General features: G+C 36.1%; 1 protein-coding gene across 3 annotated transcripts in view; it reads right to left on the bottom strand.

Annotated features, from left to right (window-relative positions):
* Positions 1 to 17,181, bottom strand: part of LOC149564064 (NAD(P)-binding Rossmann-fold superfamily protein) — a 179,976-nt gene that overhangs the window by 111,681 nt on the left and 51,114 nt on the right. For all 3 annotated transcript variants that reach the window (XM_089827159.1, XM_089827158.1, XM_089827160.1), the window contains one exon: positions 6,245 to 6,385. In XM_089827159.1, the coding sequence (XP_089683285.1) occupies positions 6,245 to 6,385 (141 nt within the window). The remainder of the gene's footprint in view (positions 1 to 6,244; positions 6,386 to 17,181) is intronic.

The raw sequence follows: 17,181 nt of genomic DNA, 5'->3' as shown, positions 1-17,181 counted from the left end.
ATTAAATCGATTAAAACAAAAGAAGGAAAGATAAATAAAAGGTTGGAAAGTTGAAAGATTATGTAATTCAAATCGTCAAATATTAAATTGATTTTCATGCCAAGTGTTAATCAGTTAAAAGTAAGAAATTATAGTTCGAATATTATAATTCAAACGATATTATATTTTGAACATTATTATAATCACTTATTTAAATTATTAAATTATGATGATGTTAAATCATTTTATATTATATGCACATATATAAATAATTATTAAAAATAATATGACGAAAGATAAATTAAGATCTTTTAAGATATGTTTTATATTTTAACTCAATTATATTTATTAAATCATTTATTAAATAACTCATGCAGGTCTCGGAGATGTATTTTGTTCCAAGTCACTAGGTCCTCTACCCATCTACTCAATGATGGTGATGCTCCTACCTAATTCTTTTCTAACAATGCTTCCACCCCACTAACATGCTCCCTACAAAGAAATTCTCCACCGTTAAATTATATTACCATAATAAATTATTTAAATAATCACAACAGTTAATCATCTTCTTAATTCCATGAATTCGTAATTAACGATCAACTAACAGGTCATCTTCACTTGAAATCATAATGACTATCTTACCATTTCGCAAGATATAACAAATTAAGTTAGGTCAAAAATTGGGATGTAACACAGTTGTTACTCACACTAGGTTTTGATCTATATTCTTCTTTTCGTGGATGATGTGGTTCTTCTTGCTTCTTCTCCAGAGAATTTATAGAGGCTTCTTGATGGTTTGGCTTCCTTTTGTGAACAATGATAGCTTGTGGTTAACCTAGGTAAGACTCAGGTTATGATCTTTAATTGCTTCAAGACTTCTCATCTTCACTTATTTTTTTCAGGGACAGAAGATTGAGATCACTTCCTCTTATATGTACCTAGGGGTGAAGTTTTTTGGACCCCGATTCAGTATGAAACCGGCGATTCAGTGCAGAGTTAATAAGGGTATTTATTCTCTTGCTACGCTTGAGAAACAGTGTTTTAGACACCACTTTCAGGATACCTCATCCAAGTTGTCCCTCTTGGACTCTCTTGTTTGGCCGACAGTTCTTTATGGCTCTGTGGTATGGGGCCTGTCTCTCCTTAGTTCTGATTGGGCCTCGATTGAGTGGGTTCAAACTTTGCTCTTATAGTGCATCATTAGATGCCACAGGTTCACTCCTCATAGTATCATTCTTGCTGAGTTTGGTGCTCATCCCTTCAGTCTTGCGGCCATATTTGATCTGCTTTGGTTCCTTCATCGTCTACATGGTTTTGCGAATTCGGTTGGTGAACGTGAGATACTCCTACTTGGCATATTTTTCTTTTGTTCCTACTATGAGTTCTGAAACTTGTTTCAAGCTCGTTGTTGGTATGCACAGGCTTCTTCTCTACTGAGATTGATTAGGATTGATATTGACCGCCTCCCTCCTTACCAGTTCTCGTTGAATGCCCCTACTCATCTCCTTCCCTCACAGCAGGAGTTAAATGAGCGTGTCAAACTAGATATTTACAAATAGTACATTATTACTACCTGGACTAACCTCGCCTGGTGGCTTATGTTCGAGAATGACCTTCTATGCGGAGCACTTTTTGGAGATCTCTGATAGGATTATTGTTTGTCCTAGTTACCTATCTCAACAGTGGTCTCATGCTCTACGTATCTCCCTGGGGTCCTTCAGAGTTGGTTCTCACTATCTTCGGGATCAAACTGACCATCATATTGATAGTGAAGAGTGGATCTATAAGTTGTGTACTTTAGATGAGGTCGAGACAGAGACTCATTTTATTTTCCATTGCCCTATCTATTATGAGATCAAAGGGAGATTTTACTATCTGTTTCGGAATTGTTTTTCTCTTTCAGATTTCTTCAGTTACTGTGACCAGCGGTGTCTTGCACTCTATCTTCAAGAGGCCACCCTGCTCTGTGATAGTACTTTACCACCACTACTTTCTCATTGGCATACATCTACTCAGCTCATTATTGCCTTTTTTACACCCTTATCTCCTTTGCGTGGTGTGAAAAGTTCGTCTAGTTCTACCAATTATTTTGGTCATTCCAAGTCTGTCAGACCCCGTACCAGCTTCTTACATCAGCAACACTCCTCTAAGAGCTCACAGAGATAGATCAGAGCTTCTAGCCATCCACAGTCGTATCCTTATGTGACTGATTTCTTTTTGCCAAGAAAGGACTCCTAGTCTTTGTCTTGGCCTCTCTCTATCTCTTTTCTTCTTCTTAGTTTTGTTGTAAGCTTTTCTCGGACACCCTTTGGTACTCCTATTGTTGTCAGCTTTCTTGTTGTAATCCTTCAGTCCTATAGACCTTTTGGTGGTTTTTTGTTGGACATTAATATTATTATCTTATCTTATCCTTTCTTTTTTGAACACCACAAATATAAAAGTTGCTTGAACAAATACTTCAGAAAATTTTGTATACCAACTCCCATTTTCCAAAATATAATGATTAATCTCCTACAACCCATGGTCATAGTAAAGGGATGTTAGATAAACAATGGAGGAGAATGAAAAATGCTAATTTAGCTTAAATGGCTATTTGCAAAAATCTCAACTTCATTACTAGCAATTGATGATGGGTTAAGGATTTGCAATTATTAAACAAGTACACAAGCAAATCTAGATTAATAATGTTTGATCTGTGTAAACCTTTTTAAACCTCAATAAGTTAGTAGATGGGCACAAAATTCATAATATATGCACAAATGGCTTTTAATTTCCATTGTATGACTATGTTGTCTTTCCTCACCTACGGCATCTGGCCTTTTTCCTAAATGCGTCTATCTTGACTCTTTCCTCACCTACAGCATCTGATTTGACTTTCCTCACCTACGGCATGTGATGTAAAAGTTAAAAGTTTTAACTTAAAATTTTCAAATCTTATTCGTATTTTTTGTTGACCATGCAGCCAACAATATTATTGACCAAATTTTTGTTTTTGGCGTGACAAAAACCAATAGAAACCGTTGCGATTTTCAGAAAAGCATTGTTTTTGTCTACCATTTCAATTCACGATATACTGCAATTTTAGAGATTTATCATAGATTTTAACAACTATGATTAGTATTCTAAGATCCTAATTTCTAATACTATTGATCCCATGTTGATGTTCAACATCAAGAGGAAACCGATTGTTGTCAAGATGAAAGAATGGGGATGAATTCGACAAAACCCATCATCAATGGAGGCTTGAAAGTCAAACTACTGTAGAAAGAAACCTAGGAGTTTCTCAGGAGATCAACATTGTGGCCATCAACACTCAACTTGGTAGGCATTAATCAAAACGGCATCAAGTTGTTGGGAACACTGATGTCGCAAAAAGTAGCAATTGGAACACAACAATTTCTTTTTGGATTTTCATCCCAATGCAAAAGGTGCATGATGCATTCCTTGGGAGGGGATGGTTGATTGTTGCCAAGGCAGATCACAATTGGAAATAGAACAAGCTCTCAATTGAGAGTAAAGGGAGAAAGTACGCCGTTGACTTGAGAAAACAAGTTGTGCCTAAGGAGTTGGCATCATTCTAATCAAAGTCCAAAGAAGAAGAGTTGGGAATGCACAAAAGAATGAAAGAAATATTGATTTTTTTATGTTAATTAATCCATTTTGTATACCATGTATAGACTTGGTATCAGAAAAATAAAAACATGGGATAGCTGAAATATTTTCGGTCTCTCTAAAAAAAAATGTGTGAAATTTGTGTTTGGAATTGGATTGCTTTCACAAGTAAAATTTTAAACACTAGTGACACCTTTTATTTAAAAAAGTGATGTATATACCCTAATAAGAATTAAGTATAAGAAAATATGGGATTGTCCAGACTCCATACAATAGTGATACCTACTATTTAGAGCTGACCCTTTGTTTTTTCCATAAATCCAATAGAAAACAATAAAAGTAGCATAGTTTGTTGCTTTTTCTTACCTTGGTTTTTTTCACTATAATTGAATTTTATTTTGTACAATGTTTATTTCCAGCCGTGATATAAAAAAATCAAAATTTATGAAGTATAAAATATTCTATCATTTTTAACTTTAACAAGATTTTGCCAAGATTTCATGTTTAAAAAACGTCAAACGTAATTTAACTATTTACACTTTTACCATGACATGTAAGTACCATGTAAATGGAATTATTGTATAGCATAAGTTATTATGATATTAGATATTTTCTATTTAATCTCTCTTCCATCTTTTTCTAATGGTACTCTTTTTGTAATGTTTCCATAAACTCCTTATGTTCGTTATTGAAACTTTTTGTTTCATTCTTTTTCACTCTAAAAGAATGTTTCTATTTCCTCTCTCATGTTCACTATAGAAACATTCTCTTGTATCTTGTATATATAGATCATTCATGATCTTTGTTTAATAACAGATTCATTATTTTACCATACTATGGTATCAATGCAAATTCTTGGCCACTTCGAAATAATTTCATTTCATTTTTGAAACTATTAGTTTACAATTTTCGAAATATTTGCTCAAATGTGTTCAAAATTTACATCCTTTTTTTTCCCTCCAAACCCGACTAGACATTTGGCATCCAATTTCTTTCATGCAAAATCTGCCTTTTTATCAAATCTGCCTCTATTCAAGAACTCTGCAAATTTTTTCAAGTTTTTTAATCCGACTAAGGTTTTTTTTAAAACATTTGATTCCCATGTTGGATTAACAAACTTTTTGCATATTCCTAATGAGTTTTTGCAGATTTTAGCTGGGTTAGTCTCACTTTTTCTAGGTGCATCGTTTTCTATGCCTCAATTTTTGAGACAGCTTAAACAAAATCTAACAATAGATTCTATCTAGCTTTTTTGAGCGCTTGTCTGGGTGTCTCTTCAAATTTTCTAAGTCTTCCGTCAATCTACCTTGAAGTTTGTACCATCTCAATTTTTCACACTTTTTCATTGCAAAATGTGCAATGGCATCTCTCACCAGTCATGCTAGAACGTGACCAGCGATTCAACAGAAAGAACTACAACACCTAGAAGCACAGAATGATGACAATCTTCAAGTACCGTCACCTTGAGGCGCTTGTTATGGGTACCGAGGCTCATGCTACCACAGTCGATGCTACTTGAGAAGTTAGATGAGCGTAATCACGAAGCACTTATGCTTATTAAGCTTTTAATTACTGATTATCAGCTACCTCAACTGTCATCTGGCAAGACAGCTGCTGAGATCTGGAAAACATTGACAGATCTCCACAAGACATAAGATAAAAGCAAAGCCTTCTTTCTAAAGAATCAATTATTCTCTATTACTATGGATGAGCAAATGCCCTTAAGGACATCAGAGATCAGCTTGAGGCCATTGGCCATACAATGGAGGAAGAGAGTATGGTGGTTATTACTCTGAAAAGCCAACCATCGTCCTATGAGCACTTTATTGAGATGCTCAACATTACTGCAACTAATGTTGACCTGAAGTTCATAGATCTATGCACCAAACTTTTGCAGCAGGATTGTTGGAAACAATAGTTTGGTAGCAGTGCTCCTTTGTCTTCCTCTGAACAAGCGTTTTCAGCCCAATCCTTTAACAAGGATAAAGGCCCATCTCAGTCATCTGCTTAGTCTCAGATTAGCTCCAAGAAGAAGCAAATTCGATGCAACTATTGCCACAAATTTGGTCATGTGATCCAAGAATGTAGGACTCCCATTACTTCTCAACGGAAGCAGGGTGGATCCCAACCACAAGCCAACATTGCAGAACATGCAAACCTCTCTAATCAACTCGAGGCTGCCTTTTACACTTTTCGAGGACATGCAATTTTTTTTTTTTTTAGGATAGATTGACCATTAAGGGAGGGTATTATGATATTAGATAGTTTCTATTTAATCTATCTTCCGTCTTTTTCTAATGGTCACTCTTTTTTTAATGTTTCCATAAACTCCTTCTGTTCATTATGGAAACCTTCTTTTTCATTTTTTTTCACTCTAAAAAAATGTTTCTATTTCCTCTCTCTTGTTCATTATAGAAACATTCTCTTGTATATTGTATATTTAGATCATTCAAGATCATTGTTAAATAACACATTCATTGTTTTACCATAATATAAGTAAATGCAACATCCATTGATTTTAGTAATAGTGGACAACAGTTATCTAATATTTTTACTAGCATATTAAAACTCACCAACCACATGTTGCAATAATTACTAATGAACGAAATAACAAATTTTTTAAAAGTTCAATCAGAATTTAAGATGATGTTACCTGAGCTTGCCCTGCAAGAACAACTGCAACCCCGTGTATTGATTTATCTTGAAGTATTTCATTAAGGCCTGCTTCACCCCACTTAATATCTATATTCGGACAAAAATCTAGAGCAAGTGATGCAGCAGCCTTTGCAGATTTCTACAAAAAAGGAAAAGTTAAAATCATTTAGAACAGATAGTTTAGAAGTATGATCTGCAGAATCTGTTAATATCCAGAAATATTTATGAGTAAACATTCCACTGCAAAATAATTTTTGAGTAATTTTGTAATGACATGTTTTATAACATACATAAAATCAAAAAATGACACTGAAACTTATGTCTGTACTTTATGGAATTAAAAGCTTTGAGACTCAATAACAGGGAAAGTTGGGACCTAAATAAATACTTAAAATGCAAGGGCCAAACTATCACAATTAAAAACTTAAAGCAAGGGCTGCAGCTATATTTGCAGATTTCTAGAAGAAGGAAATGTTAATGTCATTTAAAAAGAAGATTATAGAAAAAGTAACATATATTGAATCAATTGATGACCGAGAAATATTCTTGTGCAAGCGACACGTTCCACGGCTAAAATAGTTTTGCAGATGTTTGTAGTGACACATTCTATAACATATATGGAGTCAAAAAATGACAGTGGAGTATATGTCTGAATTTTATGAAATCAAATGTTTTGCAACTCCAGTATTAGAAAAGCTAGGCCCTTGATGAAAACTGAAAAGGAATGGACAAGCTGATCGTAATGAATGGCAATATAAGAACAGATAATTCATCAATTTATTGATTTTCAAATCCAATTATTTATTCGCTACTCACATATCTTTAAACCATCACAATAGACCTCTTCATCTGCTTCTTGTTCATAAATCATCTTGCAAAAATACCATAGTCCATAGTTTGTTTATCTTATTCTTATGCTGCATTTCAGAAATAAAGATGTGGCAAAATACAAAATTCACACTCATAAAATATTAAAAAAAGAATAATTCATCTGGCTTTACTTGTACACTAACACCTCGAATTACATAGTTGAAGTGTAATGTACCCTTTTTTGAGTAATCATCCAATGATGTCATTTAGTCTGTTTTTATCCCCTAAGTTACCAGTATGAATCCAGGTAAGAGAACCTAGTATGTGTGTATGAGTAATTTGTTTTTGCCCTTGGGGGTACATGGGTTTGGGTAAGCATGTGTGTGTCTATCTATATACATATATATACAAATATGTACACATGCGCGCGCTCACATATATACAAAATTGTATATGTGTATGTCTTGTCCCCTTCTTAAGCCAGTCTGGCTTGGAGAGGCCGTTAGCCTATCCATCAGATTCTTGTAGGCTAATGAGTTGGTTTAGGGAATCCTGGAAGGTGATGTAAAAAGTAGTTTCTTGTTCAGATGAGTAAAAGGAGCATAACACCCTTTTCTAGAGCCTTTTCAAACACTTTCTCCTGTTTAGGGAATCCTGGAAGGTGATGTAAAAAGTAGTTTCTTGTTCAGATGAGTAAAAGGAGCATAACACCCTTTTCTAGAGCCTTTTCAAACACTTTTCTAGAGTGGGTTTAGGGAATCCTGGAAGGTGATGTAAAAAGTAGTTTCTTGTTCAGATGAGTAAAAGGAGCATAACACCCTTTTCTAGAGCCTTTTCAAACACTTTCTATTTTTAGTAAGTCAGCAAGGAGCACTGAAAAAGTCAGTTGCTATATTTAGTAATGTTGGTAATTTTGGTTTGACATTTATCGTGAGCTTTGATATAGTCCAAGAGCTTTAAATTGAATAATGATGTCTTAAATTAAATTAAAGATTTAACTTAATTGTTAATTTTATTAATTGATTTAATGGCTATATAGGGGAATTATTAAACTAAAGGTGATTTATTCTAATAAATGGGTCTTTATTATTTAATGCTACATTGGAGGATTAAAAATATAGGTAATTGTTATTAAATAAAAGCAAAACAGCATTCCCAAAAAAAATTGTCAAAAAGCGAAAGATGTGCTTTCTCGAAAAAAAGCAATGGAAAGAAGATAACATTCTTGAAAAAATAACAAAAAATACAAAAAAATAATTTTGTTTTTCTAAATTAGCTAAAAGTCATAAAAGAAAGATTGGTTCTCTCATTTTGGGCACGTCGACTTTGGATTTTGATATTGCTTTTATTTTGGAAGAGATTCCTTCTTCATTTTTGGTCTGTAAGGTTCCTTCTTCATTTTTGGTTTGTAAGGACGAAAGCTTTGCAGGAAACATTCTCTATGTTGTTGAGAGATACAATTTAGAGAAAACTTGGTGATTTCATTCAAATATCACATTTGGGCATAGTGGACATTAAAATATCAAACTTTCAAGAGCATATTATATAACAAATTTGAAGATAACAGATCTGAAGAAGATTGATGAGGGTTTAAAATTTACTTCTATTTGTTGGTTATATCTTCTCTCTAGCTGATCATACCATTTCCAGTTTGTTGTACCACTTCTTGAAGGCCATGTAAGGTTTCTGGGGAAGCTGTTGGGGTTTGTAAAAGCTAGAATCTGGATTTATTGGAGTGCTTTGATTTTATTTGTCATTACCAGACCTGATCGTTCATTTTGCAAGCATTTTGGCAACTTCAAAATGCATATTTTAGGATCTACTCCAATTATTTCTTGGCTGCATTTGAGGCATTCTAATATGTTATGTCATTGCATGAGCTGGGTTGTCATTTTAATTGAGAAATATTGAAAAATCAGATCATGAATTAAATATAGAATTTTCAGCAGTGTTATTTTTTAGTTTTGTTCAGTCTTTTTGATTTTGTAAAGGTGCTGCAATATTATCCTTTTATCTGCATTTGCAAAAGCAATTCAAAACACAATCAAAAGCCAATAAAAGAATAGAGCATAAATAGGGCTGCATATTACAGTGGTATCATAGCAAGCAAATTATGCCTCCCTGGAGGTTTTACTATGACAGAACTGTGACATTACTGATTGGGATCAATTGCCATATACATTTCATTATTATTGAAATAGGTCAGCCGAAGATTTGAGGGAAGACAAACATAGAACACACACCAGGGGAAATAGGGATGCCAGAGAAGGAGAAGAAATATTATTGAGAAAAAGGAATTCAAGAGAAAGACCAGATAAAAGATTTGTGAGTCTGTTGGATGTTCTAGTTAAACAACAACAACAGAATGAGAAGATAGTTTTATTGATGTAGATGATGGCTGGACAAGTGAGGTTGAATGTTCATGTAAATGGTAATAATAACAGGGTAATGGAGGCAACAGTGGTCATGGGAAGAATCTTGTACATGGTCGGCACACCATTCAGCAGATTAGAACTATTAGTTCTAGACCATTTATGCCTACCTTTCCACCCAAGCAACCTATCCAGGCAGAGATGGCCCAGACATCATTTTGTTGCACAATCAATTTTGACAAGATTGAGAGAGTGGAGGCCCAAAGTTTCAGGCTGCCATATCTTTGAGGGATTACATGGATGTCTGGATGAAAGGCGGACCTTGTACTAGTGGTAGAGCACAAAATTATGATTTTTAGAAGAAGGTAGGCAAACTCACATTACCTTATTTCTAGAGCATGGGTTCAGAAGGTGGATACTTTCAGCTCAATTTACTGTTGGGGGATGAAGCTATTGCAAATGCAGCAATACACGTAGATGGTATTGCACCTGAGTGGTGGCATCACAAGATGATTACCATGGGTCATGATAGGATCACTTATCTGAAGTTTGGAGAGATACTGATCGATAGATTTGATAGTAAGGATCCCGAACTCCATTTCAAGGAGTTAGCACAGCTAAAGTAGTGGAGTGCAGTGATGAATACATTCTAGACTTCCAGATGTTGTCTATTCTGGAGGCAAATATTTCACAAACGAGACATATGGGTACTCTTTATTGATGGACTATCAAATTCTTTGAGGGGCTGGAGAAAATCTCTCAACCCAACTACTTTGCAGGAGGACATCAAAAGGGTAAGAGATACAAAGGTTTCTATGTCTCGAAGCAAATTTTAATCTAATGGCTGTCCTTCAAAGAAAGCCGAATATAAGAAGCCAATTCATAAGGAATCACATCAGCCACAAAGTGATTCAAACAGATTGGATGGCAAGTAGTAAAATAACCTCAAAAAGAGGAAATTGTGTTTCCATTGCAAGAAGCCTTGGACCCTTCCCATAGGTGTTGTGTTAAGGCTAAGGTGAAATGTTGTGTTAAGGCTAAGGTGAAATGGTTGAAATACTTTTATGTTGAGGAGTCGGCATCAGAAATTTCAGATCAGTAATCTCATTCTGATGATGAGGAAGAGGGAAGCATTGCCCAACACACCAGTGGTTAGAAAGCTATTGTATTTAAGATGAGAGAAGCAATACAAAGGCAGCAAGTGGTAGCATTGACAGATACAACTTCCACACACAACTTCATCGATGAGAGGATTGTAGCCAAGAGAGGGTTCCAAACAAAAGAACATGGAGGATTCAAGGTGACAGGTAATGGTGGATAGTTACTCTGTTGTGCATGGAAGATTCCAAACCTTCATTTTCAGCTCAAGTATTATGAGTTGAAGGATAAGCTCTTTGTAGTGGGCATGCAGGACAATGATGTCATTCTGGGTGTGAATTGGATTATATCACTTGTAGAGCTCACCTTCAATTCACAACGGTTATAGATGAGATTTGAGCAACAAGGGAGAAAGGTAGTTCTCAGGAAGACTTCTGATGGAGAACCGAAAGCGGTATCACTGGAGTAGATGGAAAGATTGTTTAGGCATGATCAAGCAAAGTGGGCCATAACGTGTCTTCTCATGCCTTCGGTGCATATCTATTAGTAAAAGGCTAATATCCATATACAATGTAAGGTTTGGAAGCATTCCTTATGGAATACTTCTTGAGAGAGGGATTGAGCATGTGAGGAATTGGAGAAAGGAGCAAAACAAATGATTATCACCCTATACAAACATCCAAAGAAACATAACAATGAGATAGAGAAAGCAATTAAGGTATAACTAGAGATGAGTCACATTAGACCTAGCAAGAGTCCCTTTGCATCGGGAGTTGTATTCACAAAGAAGAAAGATGGTACTATACAAATGTGGATTGACTACGGGCCTCTAAATGAAAAAACAATTAAGAATCAGTGTTTGATCCCCAAGATAGATGAGCTTATCGACAAGTTGCATGGTGCACATTACTTCTCCACGATAGATTTGAGATTAGGGACTAGATATGGATAAGAGTAGAGAATATTGAGAAGACCACATTCAAATGTCACTATGGTCAGTATGAGTTCTTGGTGACACCATTTGGGCTAACCAATGCTCTTGCTACTTCCCATAGTTATATGAATCAAATCTTCTGAGATGGTTGAGGAAATTTGCATTGATATTCTTCAATGACATACAAGTTTTTAGCAGAACTTAAGAGGAGTGCCCACAATATCTGAAGGAGGTTTTGAGCATCTTAGAGAGTTTGTCTCTTTATGCCAAGGAATCCAAGCGTGACTCTAGGTGATTGAGCTTCTTTATTTCGAACACTTCATCAATGCAAAGAGAGTCAGAGTGGATCTAGAGAAGATCAAAGCAATAATTAAATGGCCTACACATACCAATATCTCATAGCTTTAGGGATTCATTGGGCCTTGTAGTTTCTACAGAAGGTTCATCAAAGGGTTTTCACAAACAGCAACTCCACTTACAAACTTGATGAAGAAAAGGACTTTTCAATGGTTAAATAGAGCACACTAGTAATTTGAGCACTTTAAGCAATTGATGTCATACTGTCCAATGCTAGCCCTTCCAGATTTTTCCAAATGCTTTTTGTTGGAGTGTAATGCATCAAGAGAAGAAATTGGTGCAGTGTTGATGCAGGACAAACATGCAATAGCATTTGAGAGCAAGGAGTTGAGAGAAGTAGAGAAAATCTACTCAATCTATGACAAAGAGATTTGGCCATTGCACATACCCTAGCCAACTTCATATCATACTTAGTTGAGAGAAAATTTATGATTGAAATGGATCATAACAGCACTAAATATTTCATGAAACAGAATGACCTTAATGACAGACAACAGAAGTGGGTCAGTAAGTTGTAGGCATGTGACTTTGACATTGAATATGTCAAAGCAAAGAAGCATGTTGTTATTGATGCACTCTAGAGTAGACCACACTTATGTTTTCTAGTTGAGATACTTGCTGAATGGCGGGACTTGATTGCAGAAAATATACCAAGGATCTGTTGGCAGTAGGAGTTGTAGAGGGATCAGTGTGGAATGATAGATACACTGTGGTTAATGATTTGATCATCTATAGGGATGGAATCTTTTTGGTGCCCTCTTCTCAGATGAAGGAGAAGATATTGAGGACTTTCCATGATGCAACAATGGTTGGGTACTCGGGGTTTTTCAAGACATATAGGCAGATCTGTGAGAGGTTTGCTTGGAAAGTGCTTATGAATGAAGTCCTTAAGTACGTCATGGAGTGCCGTGTTTGCCAAAAGAATAAGAATGAGCACACCTATCTAACCGGTTTACTTTAGCCTCCACTCATTCCCAATCAGAACTGGCAATCAATGATCTCAATGGAATTTATTACAGGGATACCAAAGGTTCAAGGGAAGGATTGTATTTATGTGGCCGTACACAAATTAACTAAGTTTGCACATTTCTTTGTCGTCTCAGCCACCTATACACCAGCTCAAGTAGAAGAATTATTTTTCAAGGACTTCAAGTTGCATGGGATGCCTACAAACATTGCCAACGAGGACATGGTACACTTTTAGATTACTTGAGATTACAGCCTTATAAACAGTCCTCTCTCAAGAGGGTGGAGCGGAGAAGCTAAAGCCCAGATTTTATGGGTCAATCAAAGTCATCAAGAGGATTGGAGGGATTGCTTATGAGCTTGAGTTACCTACCAATAGCAAAGTTCATAATGCATTCCATGTACCTAGGCTGAAGGATGAACTAAGGTATAACGTATCACCCTCTTCTAAGTTGCCACAATTGGATGAGGGGAAATTGTTTCTTATTCCTAGAGCCACTATTGATACTAGAAAGATTCCTTCAAAGGAGAAGCATCATAGAGTATCTAGTCAAATGGAAGAGCAGTCTTGTTGAGGATGCAACATTGGAGAATGAGCAGGTTTTACAGCATCGTAAGTTGAGATTGCTTGAGGACTAGCAACTTTTGAGAGGTCGGGCTGTAATTTCCCCTTTCTAAGCTAGTTTGGTGTGGAGAGAATGTTAGTCTATTCATTAGATTCCTGTAGGCTAATGATTGGGTGTAGGGAATCTTGGAAGCAATTTCTTGTACAAATGAGTATAAGGAGAATAATGCCCTTTTGTGGAGTCTTTTTGGACACTTCTTCTTGCACTTACTATTTTTAATTAGTTAATAATGAGCACCTTCAAAATCAATTTCTAATTATTTTTTTGTTAGTTCAAAGGTATTTTGAGACCCAACTCAGCTCCCAACCCACCTTAACTTGGTCTTACTTTTATTTCCAGGTTAGAGATTGGGAGGGGTGAGCTAAGACGAGACAAGGCAATCGAATATGCATGCAATCCCCTGCACACCACATGCGTTAGATAAATCTGAGCCTCAAAGTCAATCTTGAGACCAATAGGAAATAGACCACGGCCCAAGCCAACTCCACTACTCGTGCAAAGAATCAATGCTATTTTTAGTAATGTTAGTGGAGTTAGTTTTGATTACCCTGATCTTTGGTATAGTCTAGGGGTTTTAAATTACAAAACAATAGTTATAAGTTAATAAAGTCAAGTTAAAGATTTAACGTACATCATTATTTTAGATTATTTGTTTACACAACTACAAAAGTGAAATATTAGATTCAAGGTGATGTATTTTAATCAATGGGCTTGTATTATTTATTGTCACATTGGCAGATTAAGAAGGGAGGTGATTCTTATCAAATAAAAGCAAGAAAAACATTCTCACAAAATTACAAAACAGCAAAAGAAGTGCTTTTTTTTTTTAAAAAGCAAAGAAAAGTTGAAACATTCCTGAAAAAGTGGAAAATTTTAATTTTATGAAAAAGCAACTAAAAAGCTATAAAAGGAGAACTAGAGCACTCATTTTGGGCATGTTGAGTTTAAATTTTTCAATATTGATTATGTTTTGGAGGAGATTGCTTCTTCATTTTTGGTTTGTGATAATGAAATTTTTTGCAAGCAACATTCTCTAGATTGTTGATAGATATATGATGCAAGTGCATCCTTGGGTAGTTGGCAAACTTGCATCGCCCAGAAACATTTCCTTGTAGTTTGTTTGTTTCCTATTCATTTGGATAGTCTTTTGTGCTCTAGATAATGATTGATCCAGTTAGTTTGTTTCTTTATGCAGTTCCTAGCACATGTTATATACATCATAAAGAACTTATGTCTCAAATCGCAACATGTTCCGATCTTTCCAGGTGAACTTATCCTAAGAAGGGTCTGGTCCCATTATGTTCTTATTGTTCTAACACTCGGATGGACATAAAACAGCTTGCGATCTTATTTCACAATCAGAGAACCTAAATAGTGCATCATTCTATGATCTTATACATGTGATCGGCCTTCTTATGCATCTGCACATTATGTGATATTAAATTGTAGTTGTTGTTATGATTTAGGCCCTAACCTATATCTATTGTCACACGTTTCCTTTGTCTTGGAGATCTGTGATTGGATAAGCCGACTTGTGGCTAGCAATCTTGTATATAATTAGGGCAGTAGTTCTTGTTTATGTGGTGGCAATTGTTGAAAGGAAGGTTGATCTTGGATCATTCAAAAGCTAGTAGTTGATTGTGGCAAATAAGGAGAGTTGCTAGTGATGATCATTGAATAAGATGGTAGCATTCAAGAATTGCTTGTGAAGGATCTAAAGAACAAATTTTGTAGTTGTTGTTGATAATTGGCACATGTGTTGTTGTAAGAATGCAAGCTTAATAAGTTTGATCTTAGCTGTATATTGGCAATGGTGATGTAGTACTGCTATTACAGGCCAATCTAATGATAATTTATTGATGTTTCACTTTCATTGGTGTTAAATTGTGTTCTATTGAGTAACGTTTTGTGGTTTGTTTGTGCATTTCCGTTGTTGCATTCTAGCTGCAAGGATTTGGCATCTCCTTTGGGGATTCTCTGTCCTTGGACCGCATCATTTGGTATCAAAGCCAAGTTTGCGCAAAACCACATGTGCGAAGAATCTAAGTTCTGGCTTGCAAGTCCTTGTTGCGGAGTGGCAGAAGTTGAAGTTCTGATCTACATCAACCAAAGGAAGCATGCAAGGTGGCATAAGGAAGGTTCAGATTCATTGTTAATTTGTTGATTGTTGACTAATAAGAACACCAGAGCTTAGCAGCATTGAGATTATATGTATAAATTTGGTTGTGGGGTGGCAAAATAAGATTGAATCTGACCTACAAAAGGGCTAGAGGTTGAACAAGCAAATTGGTTCGTAAAAAATTGGATGGTTCTCTTGGTACTGAACAGACCTAGTTGCCTAAGGCAAATTGTTGGTGTTGGCAGATTTTTGGATTAGATCAGGACAATCAACACTTGTGATCAGATCAGTTAACCTAAGATAAGATAAGATAAGATAATAATATTAATGTCCACGAAAAATCAACAAGGTTTATGGGACTAAGCATACAAACAGAAAAGCCGGCAAAAGCAGAAGCACCAAACGGTGACTGAGAAGAAACAAAACAAGAAAGAAGACAAGGTAAAAACTAAGGGTCCTTCCTTGCCACAAAGAAATCAGTAATAGAGGGGTAAACCTATGAATGATCCATAGTCTGAGAATGCCATGTAGAACCGCTGTAGGACTGTCGCTGGCTAGAGAGATTGGTGCAGTGTCTAACCAATCTGGAATGAGAAGTACTAGAAGGCCTTTTCAAACCCCGTAGAGGAGAGAAGGGAGAGAAAAAGGCCGTAATGAGCTGGTCTGAAGTACGCCCTTGAGGTATAAAAGACTGCAAGGTAATCTCTCGAAGATGGGTGGCCTCCTGAAGATAAAGTGCAAGACACCACTGATCAATATAGCTGAAGAACATCAAAAGAGAAGAACAGTATCTAAAAAGGTAGTAAAATCTTCCTCTAATCTCATAGTAAAGAGGACATCGAAAAATGAAGTGGATCTCTATCTCAACCTCTGCCAAAGTACATAATTGACATATCCTATCAGCGCGATCCATATGGTGATTGGTCCGAGCCCTGAGGCGGTGAGAACCAACTCTGAATGAGCCTAAAGAAAACCTTAAGGCATGATTCTAGCACCGATAGAGATAAGCAGGGCGAACAACAATACCATCCTGAATCTCAAGGAAATGCTCAGCATAGAAAGCCATCCTAGGTCGCAGGCCTCCCAGAGGATTACTCTAAGTAGTGGTAATGTGCTGTCTGTAAATATCCTGTCTGACATGCTCGTTCAACTCCTAGCATGAGGGAAGAAGATGAGCAAGAGCATCAAGTGAAAACTAATAAGCAAGAAGACGATCTATCTCAATACTGATCGAACCCAACAAGGAGATGGCTTGGGCGTACCAACAACAAGACCTAGTAGAGGTGTCAAATCTCAAAATCTCAACAGAAGAACAGTATGCCAGATCAGAGTATCTGTGCTGGTCAACACCCGACACCATAAAACCATGAAGCCAATGAAGAAACCAAATTAAGTCAAAAATGGCGGCAAGTTTAAAAGGATGAGCTCCAAACTCAACTAAGACAATGCTATGAGGGGTGAGTCTATGACATCTTATGATACACCGTAACATCAACATCTGAACCCTCTCTATAAAAGCCCAATCAAAAGCAATAAGAGAAGGCCTCCAAACCACCGAGCCATAGAGAATTGTCAAACGAACCAAGGAGTCCAAAAGGGACAACTTGGATGAGATATCCTAGAAATGATGCCTAAAGCACTATTTTTCCAACA

This window comes from Cupressus sempervirens, chromosome 4 (assembly GCF_028749045.1).
Source record: "Cupressus sempervirens isolate cs-2001-9-10 chromosome 4, ASM2874904v1, whole genome shotgun sequence".
Classification (NCBI taxonomy): Eukaryota; Viridiplantae; Streptophyta; class Pinopsida; order Cupressales; family Cupressaceae; genus Cupressus; species Cupressus sempervirens.
Note: the sequence above shows the minus strand (reverse complement) of the source record. Positions and strands in the feature narration are given on the sequence as shown.